General features: G+C 38.8%; 1 protein-coding gene across 2 annotated transcripts in view; it reads right to left on the bottom strand.

Annotated features, from left to right (window-relative positions):
* Nucleotides 1–15,017: 15,017 nt before the first annotated feature.
* Nucleotides 15,018–24,519, bottom strand: part of CNTNAP5 (contactin associated protein family member 5) — a 1,132,484-nt gene continuing 1,122,982 nt past the window's right edge. For both annotated transcript variants that reach the window (XM_030887885.2, XM_045299024.1), the window contains 3 exons: nucleotides 22,476–22,694; nucleotides 19,627–19,698; nucleotides 15,018–15,284 (listed from right to left, as the gene is read on the bottom strand). In XM_030887885.2, coding sequence (XP_030743745.1) covers nucleotides 15,088–15,284; nucleotides 19,627–19,698; nucleotides 22,476–22,694 — 488 coding nt within the window. In that variant the 3' untranslated portion in view covers nucleotides 15,018–15,087. The remainder of the gene's footprint in view (nucleotides 15,285–19,626; nucleotides 19,699–22,475; nucleotides 22,695–24,519) is intronic.

Below are 24,519 nucleotides of genomic sequence, written 5' to 3'. Positions count from 1 at the left end.
CTCACCCTCCTGAAGAAAATACAGAAGATATGGGTGCTATGACAAAGTGTGGTGAAGAAATTAGATGGTGCTGGGCTATCAGAAAGAATAGTATATGGAGTCTTAAAGGCTTGTTTCCAAACAAGCAATCATCTAACGGAGACATCAACTAAACCCACATAAATGAGACACACCAACATCTGTGACCCAAAGATTGTAGATTATATAATCTAAATCTGAAGGAAGGAATGATATCAGAGCTTAAATTGTGAGAGCTAGTATGCAGAAGGCTATGGATCATAGTGGAAATCCAGAATAAATTTGGAGGATCTACACAGGGAATAAGCCTCCGGTGATTTCCCTCTAACCAAAATCGAGGGATAGAAATAGCCTGGTTATCAGACAGAGTATTAGAGATGACTATAGTAGATTAAAATGACAATCCTGACTTGCATGATTAAAATCTATTACTTGATTTTCCTTTTGATACACTTTGTGCTTGGTCTGGTTTTTATTATTTTCTCTCTCTGTGTGTATATGTGTGAATTTTTTTTATTGGGGTTTGTCTCTGTTGCATTTTGTCATTGTTGATATCCTTCTAGACTCCCTGTTATGTGTTTTTCTATATACGAACCCAAGTTGACTGAATCTATCGAGACAATAATTAGAATAAGGCTTCCTGAGGGGTAGGGCGGGGAAGGTGGTAGTGATGGTGGTGTAAGGTGTGTGGGTGGGTGGGGGGCTGATATCAAGGAGTTCAAGAAGGAAGAAAGTGTTTTGAAACTGATTGTAGTAGCGATGGCACAAGACTACTTTATATATATGCCTGAATTATGGAATGGTATGATGTCTGCATTAGCTTCTAATAAAATGGCTTGGAAAAAAATATGTGTCAAAGGAATAATAGCTTTATCCACAGATCAAAGATTTCTCATATATAATTACTAGGACTGTGGGGTTAAAACACTGGTTACTCATTGGGATGCTAATGAAGGTTAGCAGTGTGAAATCACAAGCCGTTCCACAGGAGAACAATTCCACAGCAATTCCAGTCTCAGAAACCTGCAGGAGCAGTTCTGCTCTGTTCTAGAGGTTCCCTGGGAGTTGGAATTGACTCGATGGCAGTGAGTTTAATTTTGGGTTTTATGGGAATAAATAATGGGGAACACATATTTCACTTTATGAATGATGCCATGATAGGTATATAGACTTTCCTGTATCAAGTTTTTGTTCGTGCCAAAATATTATTACCTGGTACCAAAACATTATTACTTGGAACTTGACAGGATATTCAGTGTATCTCAACCCACTCATATTTTAAAGTTCTTAATACTTTTTACCTATGTGATTGTTCTCCCAAATTGGAGCCCTCATGGAGTAGTAGTTACAATTTGAAACCATTAGCACTTCCAGTCTTGGAAACTCACAGGGCTGGTGCTACTCTGTTCTATAGGTTGCTATAGACTCTGCATTGACTCATGGGAGTGAGTTTTTGGTTTTGTTCCCCTTGATTCTTCCCCCAAAGAGGTAACTAAGCCCACCAGTGTTTGATCTCATTCTCCACCAATGTGATGATTATGTGTCCTTTGGGTGGCCATGGATTATTGGTGAAAAACCAAAATGGAAGAAGCAGTATTCTCTTTAATTACTTCAGGAGGAGGAAGATTGAGAGCTGCAAAGACTCTTAGGTCCATTTGAAAAAACTCTCTCATTTTATATTTGGGGAAACTGTATTGCTAACTACATGGTCAGCAGTTCAAAATGACCAGTTGCTCCCTGGAAGAAAGTAGAAGCTTTCTCCCACTGTAACACTATACTCCCGAGTCCCACTGTGGGCAAGCCTGATCTACCTTGTCCTATCTGGTCATTATTAATCAGAATTGACTTGATTGCAGTGAGTTTGTTTTTGTTTGTTTTGAGTGTTGCTATGAGCTGCCATGGTATGGCCATTTGAATCAGAAAAATATGATTGCATAGTTGCAAGGAATAATACAATCAACAGGAATGACATGGCATTCATTGTCAAAAAGGACATCGCAAAATCAATCATGATATACAATGCTGTCTGTAATAGTGTCTGTGGCATCAAAAATATGCAGTTCTTTTAGTAAACAAATGAAATTTTCTTGGGTAAATATTCTTATTTGAAAAACGAGTAAAAGAATCTCTCTTATAGTTATTAAAACCAGTTAGCATGTATAATGCACTTGGCAGACAGGAGGGCCACGACAAATGAAAATTATTTTATTATATTATTGTTATAGTTTGATGCAAAATTTGATTTATGGAAATTCTCTCCCCCATGCCAGCATTTAAGATAAGAGCTTCTCCCACAACAAAAGGCCCTATGAGACAAGGGCAAGGTGACCCAGGATATCAGGGAAGTGAGCACTGAAGCATCCACATTTGCACTCTAACTTGATGATATTTCTCTTTGATTCCAGTGAAAAATAAGTTTTAGGTCAGGCTTTAATTATATAAGGCCCTCTGGAAGACCTGGTGCTACTCAAAAGACAGGACTCATTCAGATTTAGCAGTCATTAATTCTTGAGATTCTTCCAGAGATTGATGTCATGCTCACAGCCCTGGAGAGGGTGTCAGAAACTTGTTCAGTCGTGCTTTGTATGCACTTACAGTGCTCTTCAGTCTGACCTTTGGCTCAAATTTCAGACACAATGAGAACAAAAATCAATCCATCAAAGCTCATTTTTTTTGAACTACCAAGAAAAATAAGATAAATTCATATATAATTGAAAATTTGATTATTAAAAAAACATGATTTCTTTTCTACATGTTATGTCTGTTAGGACTAAAAGCTCACTGCCATCAGGTTGATTTTGATGCATAAAAAGTCTGTAGGAAAGAGCAAAACTGCCCCTGTAGGTGTCTGAGCCTGCAATTCTTTATAAGAGTAGAAAGTCTTGTCTTTCTTGCACAGCAGCTGATGATTTCGAACTGGCCATCTTGCAATTTGCAGCCCAGATCTTCACTTTATTTGTCTTCCTTTACTCCATAAGACTGAACCAAATACAGGGATGAAAAGGAGAATTTGATTTACTGTAGTCCTTCATGATCATTTAGTTGTTTACTCTGATATTTTTATATGACTAGAGTGCAACTCAGGAGAAGGGGAAACTGATTTCCGAGTGCCTGACTTGTGCTTTGGCATCTGTTTAGTGAAGAGGAAAAGGAACAGGCTTCCTCACTGTCCCTCACCTACTTATTGAAGATGAGAAAATGGAAAACTTCACTGTGTGGACAAGACCTGTGAAAGGAATGTCTCTGATACTATAAATGATCACAAAATGTTTGAATATAATTGATTTACCCTATCAGTTCAAATTGTATACCCTTTTTGGGGGGACATTAAATTATAAAAGATTTCAAAACATTGTCTTCTAGTGATTTATCCAGTCATAAGGCTCATGCATGAAGCGTTAGAAAGAGAACTCCAGAACAATTCCTCATTCAATGTACCTACAAATATCTACTGAGTCCGGGTGCCTAGCAAAGCATTCCTTGCATATCCCACTCATTATTTTATTAATTCCAGGTGATGTGACATTTGTTCTCACATTAAATGAAAAAATTGTAGTCTAGTCAATTCTGACTTATAGTAATCTTAGAGTGCCGCAAAAAGGGCTCCATAGAGTTTCCAAGATGTCATCTTTACCACATCTTTCTCTCACAGCAGCTGATGGATTTGAATTACCAACCTGTGGGTTATCAACTGAACGTTAATAGCTACACCACCACGGCTCCTCATTCTACACCTTAGGAATTGATAGATACATGAGTCTAATATCACATTCTCTTCTAGATTCTCTAACTCCTCAGTGGATTTCAAATGGATTTTCCTCCATATTTCTCCAATAAGTGGTTCTATAAAGCCAGTGGTAATTTATTTATTCTCTTCTGAATTCCTGCTCAGCAGCATTTACTCATTCATTGCCCACTCGCTCAAAATTAAGCACTTCACTCTGGGTCCCAGTATTAGTTAAATGTGTTTATGCCTTCTTCTCTGGACACTTCTCAATTTCCTAAGAGGATTTCTCCCCCTGTAACATACTTTGTCCCCAGCTTCCATTTCTAGTTATAACCGAGACTTTGGCAATCTCATCTGGCCTTTCTGTGTATGTCGACACATTTACAAGGTACCCAAAAGAAACCAGATTTCGCTGCAACCCCCCCCTGCCCCAAGCTATGTGTCTACTTCCCCCCCCCCCCAAACAACCTTATCACCTTCAAAGTACTCTCCATTACACGTATATATTTGTCAAATCTGTGATTCATTCTTGGAAACATTTTTCAAACTCATCTATTTGGATGACTGACAGCACCTCACTCGTTTTTTTTCTTCACTTCTTCTAAGTCCTTTGATGTCCCTCTTCATTCGTGGAAACAAAAAGAAGCCAAACAGAGTGGGGTCAGGTGAGTAATATGTGTGGGGCAAGAGAGGCATGCTGTTTGTTTGTTTTTTTCCCCAAACTGGCACATTGAGATGGCTGCATGAGCAGGTGCATTGTTGTGGTGGCAAAACCAGTGCCCCGTCTGCCACAAATCAGGCCTTTTTGTTGCTAATAAATCATTTTATTGGGGCTCTTACAGCTGTTATAACAATTACATCAATTGTATTAAGCACATCTGTACATATGTTGCCATCATCATTTTCAAAACTTTTTTTTCTCTTGAGCCCTTGAATCAGCAATTCGTTTTTCCCCTCCCTTCCAAATCAGGCTTTTTTTTTGTTGCACACTCTTACACAATCTTTTTCAGAACCTCTAAGTAGAAAGCTTGATTAACAGCCTGACCTGGTGGAACAAACTCCAAATGCACTGTGAGTCAACATTTTTGTCTGGTTTGGGAAGTTGATGGACATCCAGAATGAGGTTTGTCATCAGTCAACATTGTACCTTTTTTGGAATCCCAAAGTTCTGTCCTTGTAAGTTGTGTTCAACATCACAACAGTGTCTGCAGCATTTTTCTTGAGCAGGAAACAATATTTCAGAGTCACACACTGTTCTCTTAAATCAGCAATCACAAAAAACAAGGTTGGAGCGAAACTGCTTTTATGAAAAAAATTCACTGTGACCAGAGAGAACCTTCCCAGGCGATGCCACTAAGTGCACTAACTCAGAGAGAGTTGCTTCATGCTGCCTAGTGAGAAAAATGTGTAGTACAAAAGCTCTGCCCACTGGAGTGTTTATTCTGTTTTTTGGGGGGTACCACTTCATTTGTATGCCTGCACATGTGTGCATGCATGTGTATGTGCACACACACACAGACACAATCATGCACACACCAAGACACACACACACACACACACACACAAATGTTGACTGTATAGGATAGGGTAGAGATCCTGTGAGTTTCTGAGACTAACTGTTTGATAATAGAAAGCCCTGCCTTTTCCTGAAGAGCCACTAGTGGTTGCAAAATGCTGGCCTTGAAAATAAGTAGCCCAACACATAACAAACTATGTCACCAGGGCTCCTATATACATCGATATTTGTATATATCCCCCAAGTGGGTCTTCAGATCAGACCTCACTCCTGAAATGCAGACACATAGATAAGCATAATCAACAAGCGTTTTTTGTTTTGTTTTGTTTTGTCTTTGTCACGCTTAGGTTTTATTATTCACTGCCATCGTAGATATGGGGATATGGGGATGAAGGTTCAAACATACACCCTCCCTTCCCACCCTCCTCTCTGTGCAGGCCCTCTCCTTTGTGAAGAGAGGTGATGGACGGATGGATGGATGAGACAGAGAGACAGAGACGAGACAGAAAGAAACAGAGAGAGACAAACAGACAGACAGACACAGAGAGACAGGGACAGACAGAGAGACCTCATGTAGGAGGGCCTTCTGTAGGCTCTCAGAGGAAAGGATCGGACTGACAGAGTAGGAGGGGGCGGAGGTTCACCGTGCGCGCCAGAGCATGCATGGCCAGAAGATCGTCCCCAACAAGCGGTTTCTATTTGAAATCCTGAACTTTGTAAAACCTGAAACTGAACTAATTTCCCACCATTCCCAATTCAGGATCATCAGACTCAAAATAAAGACAAGCAATTAAAACAAAAACCCTCCCCCCATCCATTTAATTGCTAAAGCCATTTTTTATTCCTTCTTTTTCTCAGAGTACATCCTATTGGTTTTTCTCTAGATCAACCTACTTGGTATAATCTTCCCTAGTAGAATCTCCTGTCCAAACCACATGGACCCTTCCCCCAGATGTTGAAATACCACCCACTGTTGTTTCTTCCTCTGCTGATGTTCTCAGGGGTACTCATTGAGCAGCTAGGTAGTGTTTCAAATGGAAAATCTGATAGTGTCCCTTTTGAAATACCATTTTAGTTTTTAATTTCTGTGTAATGATTATTAGAGACAAAGAATCTTAATAAAGCCACAGGATATTAATTCTGAATTACACAATTAATATGTAGTCCTTCAAATAGACAGAATCTAGCTGTTATTGTGGGATATGAAATACAAGTGGTACAGTGGCCATAGACTGGGTCTAGAGGCTTGACCCTTATGTTTCCCAAGTCAGAGAGCTTGTTTTGTAGATAGTTGAGGTAGACACGCAGGTCAGGATAATTGAACTGATAATGAGACAGCTCATGACTGTACTTTTAAGCTATAAAAATCAATATGTGTGGTGAGATTTTCATGTTCTTTTAACAACCCCAGCAATCATGTTACCTGAGGGTTAATAGTCTAAAGAATTAGAATTTGGTTTAAAGGATTGATTATTTGACACATCTTTAAAAAAAACACACATACCCATAGCAAGACATGTTTATCTTTCACACAAAATCATTAAAAGTTCTCTCTTTATTAAATATACATTATTTACACTTTAATTTTTTCCTGATAAACAATGATCAAAGGGGGGCAAAAAGAAATCTAAGGATAACCCCCCACCCCCCACCCAAACAGTGCATTAAGACATATTATGTGATCTGCAAAACGGACTTGGATTGAGGCGACATCACTTGGGATTCTGCTTCAGGAACAGAAAACCAAAGGTGAACAGGAAAAGCTGGATTCTGAGAAATCTACAAAGGAAGGCGATCTGTTTTGTGCTTTTTCCATGACAAAGAGTCTTATATGTTTTTTCTGTAGGGGGGAATTTTTCATTTTTATTGTTCACTAGTTAAGGTAACCTTTCTCCTCTTTCTCATTCCTAAAAACAAGAACTCCCACTACAAGATGGAAGCTAATTTTCCATCTGCAATGGAAGATGTATGTATTTCTCTGTCATAAAGATGGGCAAAGTACAGCTCAAGAGCCATACCTCATCTCTGGCCTGTTTTAGTTAATAAAGTTTTATTGGAATACAGGCACACACCTATTTGTTTATGTGTTGTCTAGGGGTCTTTTCTATTACATGTGCAGAGGTAAGGACTTTTGATAGAAATTTTCTGACTGAAAAGCCAGAAATACTACCTGAGACTCTACAGAAAAAGTTTGCTGATTCCTTGTCTAGAATATTCTGTAGACAGACCCTTGGCTCCTCTGTTGTCTATACTATCAGTTCCCAATGACAACTTTGTACCCATTTTGCCTTTTCTGCTTGACTGCTGGGCATGTCAATCTAAGATCACACAGAATTTAAGGAGGTCTGTCAACCACCAGATTCAGAAGGAAACATATCTTATTTTGGCTGTCTCTAAATACAAAGTCCCTCTCCTAATATAAATAAGTTGCTGTAAGCAGGGTTTGGTATTTTTTTGCATGACTATTTAAGGCAGGACAAAGTTACACAGATTGGCAAACTGCCATTCAAAGAGAAGAGATTATGTTAATATTTAATGTAAAACATTTGGGATGGGAGTTGAATGTAATGAAAAAATATGAGTAGGAAAGTGACTGTTACTATTGCCCTAAAGTGACACTGAAAGAGACTCCTTTGAAGGAGCCCTTCCAAGAGTCCAGCAGAATGATGAATCTACCTGTTGCATGCTCAACATCTCTTCTTTTTCAGGCCTTAGAGCCCGCTGCAACAGTCTGAGTCATGTGGGGAAGAACTACTAATGAAGATAAGACCTTGGGTTTACTCACCAAACCAATTAAGTTTCCCCGTGGTCATGGCCTATGACCGTTCTACTAATTTTGTGTTGTGAAGGGTTTTTCCTCTCACTGGGGAGAATGAGGAAGACAATGTTCTCATCTAGCATTAGATAAGGGGACATTGAAAGTATACGTACACTGAGTAGCGGACATTGAGAGCATACGAAGTTTCTTCTCATGATCGTGTGGATGGCTGGGCTATTAGCAAAGGTGGAAGAGATTAAGGTTCACTAGAGCGATACCAGCACCACAGTCCTCTCATCTAGAAGTGCTCTCATCCAGAGCAGTGGAGAGATTTTTGTTAGTTTCTTTCCTTAAAACGTTAATTGGGCAAGGATGTTCCCAACCTGGACAGATTAGATCATTGTGGTGATAGTTCTAAAACACCCTATGAAAATCCTTACAAGATGAAGCACTTAAAAAAATAGAAGTGGTTAAAGGAAAGGGTGTGTGTGTGTCAAAATGCTGCGTGAAGATGAATAAAAATATTTTCTCAATCGAAGACCATGATATTGCCTCTAACTTTACTCTGTGAGACAATGACCCAAATGCATTAAAGACACCTTAACCCAGGAGTCAAGAAAGAAGGAAAAGTCACCGGTATCTATTGATGGTGGAAGCAGTGACCCTCCTTGCCTTTGATAGCCACTAGGGGCTGCTGCACCCACCTGGTCCTTGATTTGTGTCCAGCAGGAGTGATTGAAACCTCAAAAGCAGATCTAGCCTTCATCTCTGCTTACCTCTGTTCAGTTACGTTGTAGGCCATGAAAATTACAAGGATAGAAAACTAGCTTACAAAGTACAATATTTCACTAAAAAATGTGCTTATCCTCAGAGTACCTACGTACAAAAGGAGAAAAAAATTTAAAAATTACAAGGGTAAGTAAAAAGTATTGCTATAAAACCATAGGAACTTTAATTAAACAAAAATGTGAATATATGAAGCTATTGTTTCTTGACATATCCTGTAAGTGTATCTATTTCTGATGGCAATGTCTTCATCTCTCTGCACCTTCCCTGAAGGGTTCTTGTGCTGTTTGAGCATACCACATCAAAATGGCAGTGTGGGAATCCTCGAAATATTCAAACTGCGCACCTTTTACATAATATTTGAATTTGAGAAACAGAGAGAGATCTGAAGATAGCCAGTTTCAGACTGGTGTGGTTGGGGTAAGTTTTCCCAACAAAAATCTCATAGGACAGCCCTTGCGACCCTCAAAGAATGAGCAGGTGTATTATCATAATTGGGGGTGGGGTGGGAAATTAATGCAATTTTCCTGACCTTTTCTTCCCAATGCAATGTTCAACTTACTTAATATTTCTCTGCAATAATCCCTGTAATAGTCTTGTGTCCTTTGAGAAGTCTACCAAGATGTTCCATTTGGAATCACAAAAAAATCAGTTGCAAGAGGTCCTCAACAGACTTCTCTGCCTTGATTTTTACTGGCCCAGCAGATCCCCACAGAAGCCACTGTGGTTCATTGTACTTTAAAACAAACATTTGAAGGCTCTGAGAGAACGTGACTGTACCATGTGCCATCCACCAAACACAGGCACATGTGTAAATACATGTGATTTGGAATAATCCCGTTCATGCATGGACTGGAAACCGAGTGAGGACAACTCACAAAGGTCAGAAAAGTTAGGCAAGAACTAGCATGAGGAAGTCCAGCTACTGAACAGCAACATGGTTTAAACAGTCTAAAACACCAGTCTTAACTGGTCTATGCACCTCCCACCTTGTCTCCTCCTCCACACCTAATTTGGTCCCCAGTACACCCTCCAAGCCTTGCCCCAGCTCAGCTCCAGTTAATAAAAATCTTGCCCTTAAGTGGCCTGGTGATGTCCTAAGATGGAAATGCATCTCCTGGTTGCTGTGACATTGCCCTGCACCGGACTCAAAGGGTTGTTAACTAACCTCTCAAAATGCAAATAGTTCCCTTGGGATCCTCTGTATATGTATAGCTTCCATGTTAGAAAGTGTAAAAGATGAAAGTAAACTGCTGTTTGGATAAGTCTATCCGTATTCCTGGGTTTGCAATTTTTTAATTTGCATGCTCAAAATAAAGACTATCTTTCATCTGCCTCATAATGGTACCATATTCCTCAGTCAATGGAGCCACAACAGGCAGGACCTTTCCTGTGCCTAAAGTTACTCAGTAAATCTAGTAGCAATACTTTTTTACTTAACACTATAGCAATGGTGTTAAACATGAAAGCCTCAAAGAGGCAAGATCTCATGAAGATGAGCAAGACTTTTGTCAATTACTCCTTCTAGTTCTCAAAGATCTTCTAAACTAGTGTCAAAATGATTTATTAGAGGAATGGAATGTGTTAGCGTTATCTGGAGGTCATTGAAGGTATGTCAAGGTATGTCTTAAGAGCCGTGTCATGCAGCAAGTTATAAGTAGATGACAATAAAAGATTTGAGAAGGAAAGAGACAGGAGAAGAAATGAGGATCATTGCTGTTTCCTGTCACAAATTAGAGCCCCGAGTTGTCACTTTGACTAAACCAAGGGAAATAAGACTTTCAGAACCCACCAACCAGACATGAAAATGAGAATGTATCCTTCCAAAAAGTCTGCTATAGACTGAGACTCTTCATTCTTGCTGTTCCCAAAGAATCGATTTACCTTTTCCCACAACGATTCATCTTCATGATAAACATTTGCTTTATAGAGGAAAACCAAACAATATATGAAAAGTGGAGGTAATGAATGAGAAATAAAACTATAAGCATTGACCCAGACATGTAACTGTCTCATTAAGCCTCTAGGAAGTGCTTTTGAGAAATAATCACGCAGGATCTTTGCTCAGCCTTCAACAGCTGTTGGTGCATATACCTGTTACAACAGTATCTGCATTCACTGCTGGATTTTTATCTCCCCATGGGCACATTTTTATACCCAATGAAGGAGTATTGGAATCAAATGGATGCTCTATGAATAAATACAGGAAGAGAATAGTCGATTTAATTTGTTTTGATCCTGCTGCCACCCTGTTGTGTATATGGATCTGTCAAAGGGCGGAGGTCAGGTTAATGCCATTTATTTCATTACCAAAGAAAACAACAGCAACAGCAAAAACTGTTCTGAAAAAAGGTAAGTCCCAGGAGCCTTAAAACAAATATCCTGTGTGTGAATTAGAGTGAGTATATGATAGTAAATGATTCATCAAAATATATCCAGACAGAGAAAAGACAAATTTTATTTCTCTAGATAAATTATGCTAGAGAATACAACAAAGCAAACCTACATCCATAATGAATGAAGCAGCACAATCTACTGCCACTGACTCTATTCCAAAGCATAGAGCCCCGACAGGACAGACTTGAGCTGCCTCATGGCTTCTAAGGTTGTGCATCTTTGTGGAATGAGACTGCCACATCGTTCTCCCATGACCCCTCAGGAAGGATGGTGGGCTTGAACCACTGATCTTTCCGTTGGTGACTGAGCACAAAACCATTGTGCCAACAGGGCTTCTTTGCATGTTGTAGTAGGGATTAACTGTATTTTAATTTTGTTGAGTGATATCAAATTGGTTCCAAATGATAAGAGTTCTTGGCTATATTTTTATGAAAGTAGATAAAACCAAAAACCAAAATCCACTGCCATTGAGTCAATTACAACCCATAGTTGGAATCGAGATAGGTTTTCTGAGACTGCAAATCTTTCAAGGAAGATAGCCTCACTTTTCTTTTTCAGAACAGGTCCTGAATTTGAACCACCAACCTTGCTGTTTGTAGCCCAATGCCACCAAGTCTCATCATTAGAGCAAATACGTCTTTTTCTCATGGATCAGTTGGGTAGTTTTGAACTGCCATCTTTTTGGTTCATTGCTGAGAGTATAATAATTACACATCTAGGGTTTCTTAAATATATTTTAGGATAATTATGTGTCCGTTTACTTGCATGCATGAAATGTATTTTGTGTGTGGAAATGGAATATGAAATTGTACAGAATTTTTTTTGGTTATACTCTGAGGTGTCCACATGGCATAAAATCTCCTTATAGATACAGGCTACCAAATATAGAGTGTTAACTAACAGGCAGGTGGTCCCAGTGATAGAGAAGGTGCAGTTAAGAAGCCAGAAAAGTAGGTGAATTAGAGAGGGGTTAGAATGTCTTCAAAAGACTATGCATTTAGATTTAGATTGTAGTTGTTCAAAGATGGAAACTCCTGAAAGAATAAAAACCTGCATGAAACTCCATGGATCTTGGCATTACTGAGGAAAGATAAGCTGTATATTGTGTTTATGTTTGGAGGGTGAAGCTTGCTTGCTTTTCATGTATACTTAGTGAAACTTGGTGTGTTGACTGAGATTATGATATGATCCAATCCTGAAAAAACAATTATGGTTTAACCCTGAGACTCTACTTGTAAGAGTGGTGTGAATATCATATTATGTCTTGGCATCTTTCTATGTTACATTCAACTTTATTTTACAGGTAACCCCTGCATTCTGTGTATGTATGCATGGACTGCTCATGTGGGAGGTATGTAGCTGTCGGGGGGAGGGCATGAGAATCAACCTTGACAGATTAGTCATGCTACAGAACCATCTGAGAGCATACATCAGCAGATGAGCAATGCAAACACTCTGAGTCAGCGTTTGCTTTCTTATATTTCTTCTTTTTGCCATTTGTCAGCGAAATCTAGTCCTGGATTCTCAGAGACTTGACTAATGAGGAGCTCCAGCTTTCTGACTCACCGCTTCTTCAGTCTTCCCGTGACATGAGTAGAGATGCTCTGGCCACACCTACTATCCTTGATGGTGACTTTTATTTCACGGGACAAGTGAATATAGATTCAAGCAAAAGGCTGATTTACGCAGTCTTTTCTTGGAGGAGATAGAAAAATTTAGAGCGAAAATTGATAATGAGGAGGTCAGGGCAGGAAGATACAGTATTCAAAGATCATTCCTCTTCTAAAGGATCATTCATCTATTAAAGCTAGAATGAAAAAGCAAAAACAACCCCCCCCCCAAACAAAACAAAACTAAACAAAAACCCTAAACCTGTGCCCTTGTTAGAATCACTTTAAAATGTTCTTTATTTTCCACCCTAGGTAAGGGATAATGGAGATGATTAAAGGGTTAAGGAGAGCCCAAATATAATTTTAAGGAGAGGATGCATACATAAAACGACATCTAAAAGTGAGAAAATACACCGACAAAACCAGCCCTGATCCCATGTGTTCCATTTCTGAAAGAGAAACAGAGCTAATGAGCTTTTCATTGTGACTCTCATCATGCAGGGGGAATGTTAAGTAATCCGATGTGATAGATGCACTCAGAACAAGTTGAACATCTGCTAACTGTGAAGACCGGCAAACAGCAATGTGGAAGCTGTTTTCCATATGGAATCTGTCTTGTAGTGTCCACCGGCAAAGATTTACTCTAGCTGTGGATCATTATATTGTCATTTCCAGCACATTTATGTTGTTTTTCTCTTATGTTTTTTTCTCCAAGATGGTCCAGAGACCAAGAGTTAGGCATATTGCTGAAGCAAAGTTATGCAGAATGTTACTATTACCTCACAGATGATCTCAAGATGTGTTTCTTTGATGCTTTCCTGTCAAATAGGGCAAAGAAAACCTGAAATCGGTCAGGTCACCACCTCACCGAGGAACTACAATATCTTAAGCAATGCCTTTAGGAGCAACAAGGTGCATAGAGTATGACATAGTGGAAAATGCAGTGTGCTACGACCTGTGGACCCCTCTGAAATCAAGCCGCCACAATCAGCCAGAGCTGAGAGCAAGGACTCCAGTGCACTGTCAACCTCTTAGAAAATGACTCAGTGGTCAGAGGTGGATTCATCATGGCTAATCCAAACATGAGACCTACATTCTCTGCCTTCACCGGATCTTGAGGGAATGGTTGAAAGGGAAGAATCTTGTTTAGCATTTCCCTGCTCTCAAGCAGTTCTTATTTTAAACTGTATTAAAATGGTGTAAATTCTTTCATGGCACTGCATATTGATTTCAATTTCTTTATGCTGCAACATTTCATCCATATAAAAGGGCTCTAGAAAGTTCATGGAAAAAGGTCCTTCAAACATAATAGATTTTTTCTACAAACTTTTTGCAGTCTCTCTCTGTGTGCGCATGTGTGCGCACATGCATGTATGTGTGCGTGCTACCTCAGTAAGACCCCCAGATATCCTAGATGCCATTTCTCACAAAATTAGATGAGGTGCTTTTGAAGTTAAAGAACATCTACTTCCTAGCAGCTCTCTGACGTCCTAATTTTAAGCTACTATTTTCCATGCTTCCCTGTAGATGTATGCTATTGAGTTACGCTAAAGTGCAGGCCCTGGAGAGAGTGGTAATAAAGGAGGAAAGCCATTTCTCACTACAGCCATGTATTTGAAAATACTCCGAGTACAGGAGCCAACACTAATGAGTGAAGACAATTGGCTATGTTAAGAAAAAGTTAATTAACACAAAACAAATCTTTCTTCTTCTTATTTTTAATGCCGTTGAAATAAACCAGAGATCTAAATCTAGTCTCTCTACTCCCTGGTTCAAATGGACTTGAGATAGGGGAGGATTTCATAGATGACCATTATGTCTAAGTCACAGAACTCAGATTTAAGGTAAGCCTGAAAGTGTGGAGGTTTGTGAAAATTGGAAACACATAAGTCAATATGTATGTGTTCACACATGTGCCTTTATCACTAGCAAAAGGAATCAGACCAATCTCTTGAGTGATCACAATCTCCACAATAGGTTTGTCAAGGAGGAGGTGGTGACCTTAAATGCCTGGTTTCCTGGGCTTGGCCATGGGAGTAGATGCTCTATTGGATGCAGGTACTTTCCAAAAAAAGAAAAAAAAGAAAGAAAAAAAATGAACCAAAAAAACCAAAACAAAAGCAAAGCAAAACCAACAAACAAACCAATATTTTAAAAAATTAATAAGAGTAAAAAAAAATTAATAAGAGTAAGTACATGATCAAGATTAAAATATAAGAGAGTCGATAGAAGACAAAAATTAAACTCAGAGAGTACCAGGTAATCCTGCATATTTTCAGATGAAATATTCCCGTTTACACTCACTCACAGAGTGTTGCAAGTCAATATCATTTCTAAAGGAACTGTCCAAATGGTCTGGGTAGCTTTTTTCTTTGATCTGGTTAGTGTGATGTGACTGCTTGTGCTGGTAAAGGAAGCGGGCCATGATGCCGATGATAGAGAAGATAATGCAGGTCACCACTGCTATCACTCCTGCAAGGGGGAACAGGAAAGAGAAGGAAAGTGTCACAAGTCATCTGGCAAAGACACATGAGCCAGACAAGACAACAGAGGCCCCAAAGAGCAACATAACAAAACAATTCACATTGTCAACCAACAAATTCTGCCAAGTGCTAGTTGGTAATTACCACAAAGCCTTATTTCAGACCATGGAGACAATCAGATCCCCTGGGTGGTGCTATCAGTTAACATGCTGGCAGGGACGGTGAATGTGGCATTAATATGGCTCTTCTAGCCAAAGTCTCCAACGGTTACACACCTTTTTTCTGTGTGGGTCTGCGTCAGCTGATGGGAGAAGATGCTGACAGGTTCAAGTGTGAGTAATTGTGAGCAGGATTCATTGGGATGGCATCCTGCTGGGGATACAATGTGCCCTCTAAGAAGAGTGGAATCTCATGACCAGCAAGAGCCAGGAGCAGTGTGTCCTCTGCACCCCAACATCCCTCCACAGTGAGCCTCCTGAATCCCAAAGACAGCTGTGACAAGGCTAGGCAGTAGCAGAGCAGCACACGAAGTAAGCAAAGCTGAGTTTTGGGGTAGCTTGCAGATTGGGGTGCGTCTGGGCACTTAATTGAGGAAGCTGGGCTTGCTGACCCATGGAGGTGGAGCTGAGTGCTTTCAGGGTGAGGTTACTGGAGTGAGGTGCCTCTGGGCATTTAATTGGGGACCTAGGTTTGTTGACCCATGGAGCTTGAGTTTAATGCCTTTGGATTGAGGTTTCCAGTGAACTAGCATGCCCTTTGGGCATTGATTAGCAGTCCTCAAAAGACTTTATAATGTATAAAGTCTTGATGAATGTATCCTAAGAATTTCTCCCTTGCTTTACAACCTAGTAACTTTCTCAATAAACTTTTTTATCATATATATTGTCTGTGAGTTTTGTGTAACGATTGCAACGAATTTTAGAACCTAGACATAAAAGTAGAGAATGCTGCTTGAGTGACAGGACACTCAATGCTTCACTGTTAGCCAGTAGGTCGATGGTTCAGGTCCAACCAGATGAAAGGCTTGGTGATCTACTTGAGAAAAGAATATCAAACCCCCTTGATACGATACGCACGGGGTTGACAAGAGCCAGAGTCACTCCATTAGCAACTGTTCTGTTTGTGGTCTGCAAGGGAGGACACCAGGGGAAGTCACAGAATGGTTAGCTAGACAGAATGTGAATTCCAACATAAATTGATGGAATTTAACTAGCAAAGGATTGTTTAGTAAATGTTACTTCCAGACTTAAAAAATATGTCAGAATAGATACAAGCAGCACATTTCCTTGTCAATTTGCAACTAAGTATTTTAGAATTACATGAGAATCTTAGAAAACAATATTTACATATTTCCAAAAGCATGCATGTTCTGCTGCCATTTTAATTAGTGAAATAGTTACCAATTACTTAGGGAGTCCTTCCCTACTTCACACTCAGAGGGTGAGTCTCTGTGCTTGAAGAAGTAAGCGATGACTGCGATGGCCACCCTTCCCTCCCTCCATACAAACTGCATGGGATTTGACCAGTTTGGCTTTTTCCGGTTGTCTTTGCTGGGCTGAAGGCTTTATCTCTTCCTTTGTCAGAATGGTTCTTGGCACTCAATGAGCAAAGTCAGTCAACGGATGTTAAAAACGTGGGCATGGAAGAATGTGCCTATACATGAATGTAATTTTATGTATGGCTAAATCTTATAAAATAAGTTATAATGTTTAATTTTCTTATACTTAGAATGATGTATTGCTGATGTGTTTTTATAATTAGAATGGATATTGAGAAAAAAATAACTGTTTGGATGCCATGCATTCTAATTTGCATAATCAAATATTTAAGTGTTAAATACATCATTGACTTATTTTTGATAGAGCTGGGCCATAATTTAGATTGCTTATTTTAAAAATAGTCTTTTTCATATATAATTCACACATGATACAATTGAATGGTTCAAATATATTAAAGGAGTTGTGCAATCATCACCACAATCAATTTTAGAACAATTTCTTCATTCTGTACCCATTATTATTGGCACCCCATTACTCCTCTCTCACTCCTGCCTTAGCTCTAAGAAACTAGTTACTATCTTTATAGATTTAACTATTCTGGGTTTTATATAAAGAAAATCATACTAAAAATCAAAACAAAACAAAACCAAAAAATGACAAAGAAAACATAGAAAACCCTGAATCCAAGTGAAGGCAGAAAATAGTAGATACTAGAATTAAAAGTGGATCAAAAGGGAAAACAAATGATAATATGTTAAATTTTAACTTAACTATATCTGCAGTAATCCACTTTTGGAGGGCAAGACTATTCACATCCCTAGTCAATGGTCCAAGGGAATTCAGTGGAGGCTTAATCCACATGGGGCTCTGCAAATGGATTTTGGGTTTTCACTGTCATCCATAGCGTTCTGCAAACTGGGTGCTTAGAATTCAAGCTGTAATACTGAAGGGCTGATACGCTCCTTCCATGTGGCCTTAGCTGACACTTCACTTAGATATCAGCTTAAGGCTCCAGGCACTATTCTTTCTGATAGGCAGGCATCCAGTTTTCTTACTTTTAAAAATATATAAATCACTCTGTGGTATTTGTCCCAACTCTTTTAGAACTATTTAATAAACAGATAAGATTACTTAATTAAACATATGACTATCAGGAAGGACCTTGGCGGCACAATGGGTTAAACATCAGACGTTAACCGCACAGTGGTCAGTTACAACCCACTCCTCGTAAGAACCAGGCATCTTTCTGCTCTTGTAACAATTTACAGCCTTGGAAATCCCAAAGAACGTTTCAACTCTATCCTCTCGGGTTCCCACGAGTTGGAATTGACTTGAAGGTGGTGGGTTTAGTTTTTTATAAGTATACTGGACGGCCGTGAGTACAGCTCTTCCTTGTGGCCTGTGGCTTAGAGAAATCACAGAATCAGTTTTTACTTCCTGCAGGCATTCAAGGATGGGCATGGCACAAATCTCCGGCACTTTGCTGTGTGTCAAGATGGCTTCTCTACTCTTAAAAACTCAAGAGAAGCGTGTGCATTGGTGGGAGAACATCAGCAATTACAAAAATTAAAAGAAGTGAATCAAGCAGCAAAAAAATGTAACTATATTTCTTAATGTTAACCAAAAATCAAATTGAACTCTCTTTCCTATAGCAGAAATCTAGTTCAGCGCTATAAAGAACTTCTCAAGAGAAGGATATGGTTTTCTTTCCCCACCAAACCAAAAAAATCAAACACATTGCCAACAAGTCAATGCTGACTTATAATGACCCCCTGTAGGTTTCTGAATCTGTGATTTTGAACTGCTGGTGATTTTGGTGATTTTGAACTGCCGACCATGTGGATTGCAGCTCAATGGATAGCTACTACGTCAGCAGCAGGGATCCCCTCTCTTTCCCTACAGTCTGATTGTAATGCCATCTGTTTGCTCCCATCACAGTTACTCTTCCAGTAGCTCTGCTGCTGTCTGCTTATTCTTACCTTCCCCAGGTAGCCTGTTAGCTCCTTGAGGATATTTCCATGTCTTTTAACCTTGTATCTTTATGCCACATTACATGACCTTTTACCCTTAGCTGATGTTTACTTAATGAATGTTTGTTGCAGAATTTTGAAAGGAGTATGGGTGTGGGTCAATTTATCTAGTCTACCCAAAGGCAGAAAGGAGGGACCTCTCAACGTTATATTTTCTGAAATGGAAATGAAATTAGATTGTCACAGATACTGTACATTAAAGCTTGGGAATCACTCTGTATTATCAGACCAAGAAGCAAAAATAAAGCTACTCCAGATGAAAGTCAAGCTGAGGCAGAATAGAGAGGAATGAGACTGATAAATGATGAAAGAATAGCAAAGCAAGGAAGACAAAAAAAGCTGAACTTTAACAGAGAAGTCCTGCACCTGTAACTGTATGTGTTGCCGATTGAGGCTGAAGTCTTGTGAGCTTTGCCTTGCTCACTAGATATAACTCAAACCACTTGCTTGAAAAAGCTCGACTAGTGTGTACTTCATCCATCTACCCCAGCATGGCTTCTTCCCATTTCCTCTGTTGACACTTTTGCTACATTGACAACTGGCTGAGATGAACAGCGTGTATACTGCCTGTCTGCAAGTAGATGCTCTACCTTCTCAGCTGCTTGGTGGACCAGTGGTGGGAGGCCCTCATGAAGTTGCCGGTGCTTTTGGAGAGGGCTCTTTTAATAATAGAGTAGCCATATCTGTTCATGAAAAGGCTCTTTATGGAAGACCATGTGAGGCCTGCATGCAGGCTGGCCACCATTAGGATCTGCAAGATCACTTATGACTTTTCTACTTTCAGCAACACAGAATGGTTTACCTCCAATGACGGCGGAATCACTCCGAACTGCATTGGTGAGGGGTTCCTGTTCATCTGTTTTTCCAGAAGAATCTGAAAAAAGCAAAAAAGGAAATAGCCTTCCATCTTTACTCATACTATTGGGAATTGGCCTACGGTGTGCACAAGGAATGATACATTGGTGAGTTAGCTCAGGTACTCTCAAAGGGTGGTGAGCTAGCATTTCGAAAGGAATTCAAACAGATTTACATGAACAAAAAGCCTTTGAAGTACTTTGCATCTGCCCAATAGCTCCATAACTCAATTAGCTCACATGTGTCTGGTGGGATAAAGAGCCGAGTCTGTATGCCTTTGGCCTACTCTGAATCCCTTCTGACCATAGGCCAAAGATGTGGACCTTATTATTCTGCAGAGTGCCTTGGAGTTGGGTTTACTGTGGATGCAGTTAGATCAGATTTTAACACTGTCATTTGATGTCCATTTGACCTACTTTGTTTGTTCTAGTTTTTAATATTTTGTCCTTTCTTTTCAGTTGAGGTTTTTCTCTGTTTTATTTTGTTGTTGTTGTTTGTTTTCTGTATATGAAATCCAGGATAGGAAAAATTATAAAGACAGTAATGGGATTATTGATTTCCTGGGGGTATGGCAGGGGAAAATGAGGGGAAATTGGAAGCTAATAACAATGAAGTCATGAACATATAAAATATTCAAAAACTGATTATGGTGATGATTTTATAATATGCTTGCCTGCAATGTGAATTATACGCCAATAAAACGGTTAAAAAATTAAAATTCCAAATAAATAAATAGACTTTTCAAAATAATAAAAATGTCAGTTACTAACTAGGGAGTTGTCAAGAATTTTGTCTTAGTTGGATCCACAATCAATACTCATTGAAGCAGTAGTAAGAGACCAAAGATGTATTGCTTAAGTAAATCTGCTACACAAGACCTCTTTAGAGTATTGAAAAGCAAGGATGGAGGACTATGGTGTGCCTGATCGAAGCCCCAGCATTCTCCATTGCATCATATGCATGTGAAAGTGGGACATTAAATAAGGAAACCCAAAGAAGAATTGATGCATTTGGATTGTGGGGCTGGAGAAGAATACTGAAAGTATCATGAGCTGCTAAAAGGATAAGCCTATTTATCTTTGAGGAAATATAGCCAGATAGCTCCTTAGAGGCAAGGATGGGGAGACTTCATCTTAAATAACTTGGACAATTTGCCATGAGAGACCAGTCCCTGGAGAAGGACATCATGTTTGGTAAAGTAGAGGGCAGCAGAAAAGAGAAGGCCTTCAATGAGAGCGATTGACACCATCAGGACGACAATGGGCTCAAGTTTAAGGCAATCGTGAGGATGGCTCAGGGCCAGGGATGTTTGGTTTCGTTGTCCATAAGGTCGCTGTGGGTTGGAACTAACTTGCTGTTTCCTAACAACAACAGGCTTTGAGATCACTGGGTTTTGTTATATAGTGATTGAAAAATCACATCAATTAAGGATGTAGAGTTAATTGTGTTGTAGAATTAATTAATGCACTTGCTGTCAATAAGTTGTACACAATAAGTTGAATTGAAAAAAATCGTGTGATATAGTTATAAGACCAAGAAAAAGAGGTGCTGCTGAGACTGCTTTTGTACAATCAACCGCAACGAGATTTTCTCTCTCTCTTGATTTGGAGCTTTAGAGTCATAGCTGCATAAGTCACCCTTGGTAATTGGCTTAATCAAGTGTTTATTGCTTTAATTTTACCTTTTATTTTCTTGTGTAGGGCCTGGGGGATTAAAAGGTTCCATATGGATATTTCAGGAACAAGAATTATCTCCAGTCACCTGGAGTAACAGAGTAAGGAGGGTCCGAAACAGGCGGAGGAAATGGATGTCTGCCTAATTGCCTATATGAACAAAAGCCTCCTTGTCCTGAGACCAAGAGCAATGGGTGGTGGTTGGGTATCACTACTTAATGTTTTGATCACAGATTCCGTATAAAGATCCTAATAAAATGGTAAAAATGAAGAACAGAATTTTTAATTCCCAGAGCGTTCATGGAGACCCAAAACTATCGTACTAGAATAATACTTAAACTCATCACTTTTTATCAAACGTCTTCGTCGGACAGGGCAAGATAGGACAATATAATACTTTATAAATTATCAAGGGCTCATGAGGGAGGGAGGAGCTGGGAGGGAGGGGAAAAATGAGGACCTAATGCCGGGGGCTTAAGTGGAGAGGAAATGTTTTGAGAATGATGAGGGGAATGAATGTACAAATGCGCTTTACACAATTGAGGTGTGTATGGATTGTGATGAGTTGTATGAGCCCCTAATAAAATGATTTAAAAAAAAGAAATCAAAAACAGATTTCATTGAGGAAATCTGCTCAAGACCCATTTAAAGTATTAAAGTTCGCTTAGATCACTACAGAGGCAGTGGATGATTTAATGTGGCTGTAGACAAATTCTCAAAAAAAAATGAAACAAATTTTAATCTAACTACTAAAGAGTGACTTCTTTGAACATTCTGCTTTTTAAAAAAACTATATACATGGGACCAAATTTACAACAATCAATTGGGTTTCTAATACTGTAACTCTTTACAGGAGTAAAAGGTCCCATCTTTCTCCCATATAGAGTATATATGCAAGTATTACTTTAACACTGACTGCTCATTATATAAAAACAAAATTATGCTATAAAACAACAGCTAGGATAAATTAGTCTTAATTCTTAACCACCTGTAATCATAAAAAGTGAAGATTTTGTTAATAAAACAAATCTGTTAATCTAAAAACCTCTAAAAATATAAAAATTGGTGCTACTGAGCACAGTTTGACAAATCAATTTCTTGGTTATTCTTCTCTTGGATGTACCTGATGAGGAATGCACTGTGGTTACTGTATTCACATCTGAATATATCATGGATCCACAGCTAGATTCTGTCAGGGTCCCTTGGACAACAACAGGTTGGACGGTGGCATGGCGCAGGGCTGCCTTCAGTGGTGCTATATGATTGTACTGTACTGAAGATAGGCAACCTACAAAACCGAAGGTGTTTGCTTTGGCAACTTCTGAATCCAATCCAAGATTCTCTGTAATATGAAAGACAGTCAAACATTATTCAAATTCTATTGAGCACCCCAATTAATTTCTAAAATTACACAACTAACTTGTTATTCTTTAAAGAACATCTACCCCATCTTTCTTCACTTAAGTCACCCAAACCTTGCCCTCAGTAGAAATGTCAATATAACAGCCATATTTCATAGATAAATTCTAGGGTCACATCTTCTTTGAGACAAACAAAAATTGAGATTTCCAACTCATACATATTATCCATGTACTACAGGAATCATTATGTAAATTAAATAAATGTGCTCTATGTTGAAATGTATGAGTTTATATCATTATCTCAATCACTATTTAAATATAGGTGTTGGTAATTTGCATAAGCATACTACAATAGTTTATTTCAATGCTTACTCCAATTATATATTTGAAAATGTATGAAGATAAGGCAATAAAATAAATAGATCAGAAATCAATATTGTCCTCAAAGAAGCTTATCAGGCTCATGAATACTTTTTAAAAATAATTTTATTGACACATAATCCACATGTAGCCTTAATAGTTCTGTCATATGAAAGTGAGTTGTGCCATCATCACTACAATCAGTTCTATAGCAGTGCTTCTTCCTTGTTCTTTGCTATGAGCTCCCCATGGCCCTTGAACCTCCTCTCCCATACCCCCAATGAGCCATTAATGCAGTTACTATCTCTATAGATTTATCCATCCTGGACTTCTTATACTGGAAAACAACCCCCTGCCAAAAAAAAAAGGAAAATAAATAAGTAAATAAACCAGAGAAAAACCTCAATTGAAAAGAAAAGGAAATTATTTAAAGACTCCTGTACACACAGGCCCATCTGGTCAATATCCCCAACTGCTTGGTTTTGTCCAGCGTCGATTGATCAGGATGGATTTTCCATGAAACTGCTTAACCTTCCAAATTACCTTTAAGTCTTTATAAAAACTGAAGATGCAACAATGTGGGAATTACAGCAAGATGAGTTATTTCATTTTATTCAAAAGGCATTTTTGTTAAGATTATTCAGTAACCCATTTCTTTCTTATTAACAAGAATTTTTGAATACATTGTTATGATGCAATTATATATAACAGGGTGATCATAATACAAATGCATATTGAACCATGCTTTCTTAAACGTTAATATCCTTAACATATCGACATAGTTTAACTGGTTATTATATTTAAAAACCTAACACAAGGCAAAGCCACTGCCAATGAATCAATTTCAATTCATAGCAACTCTATAAGACCAGAGCAGAACTGCTCTTAAATATTTATGAGATTATAAATCATCCTTTATGGGAATAGACAGTCTAATCTTGCTCTCTCAGAGTGCCTGGTGAGTGAACTATGGACCCTGCAGATTAGAGGTCCAGTGCATGGCCAAGGCTCTGATTTTCTTACAATTACATATCTATTTTCAGGAAGAAGTGAGGTTTTCCTATTTATCACTGTAAAACAATTATATTTATAATGGTTAAAAAGTGGCTATCCTATCTGTGAGCATGTGTTATGTTGGCAAATTAAATAAGAGATGCAGTAAAGAAAACATGAAAGGAAATGAAAAACTAACATCTCTTAATGATATCTTTTCAAAATAACATTCCTTCGTTTAGCATCCTTCCTAGGTACTCATGCAAATGTCACCATCATTTCACCCCTCCATTCATAAAGAAAATTAATGCAGAAACCATGATCTTTTTAAATGCATGTGAAACTGAGTGAGATAGTTAAGGTTTATAGTGCCAACCTGGCTGATAAACACATGTGGGATTAATGGAAGGGCGGAGAGATAAATGGCTTGGTGAGCCTCGCCTTTCTGGTTTT

This window comes from Echinops telfairi, unplaced genomic scaffold (genome assembly GCF_000313985.2).
Source record: "Echinops telfairi isolate 266 unplaced genomic scaffold, ASM31398v2 ScPeMD7_4;HRSCAF=17, whole genome shotgun sequence".
In the NCBI taxonomy this organism is placed as follows: Eukaryota; Metazoa; Chordata; class Mammalia; order Afrosoricida; family Tenrecidae; genus Echinops; species Echinops telfairi.
This window is presented reverse-complemented; position numbering and strand designations above follow the sequence as displayed.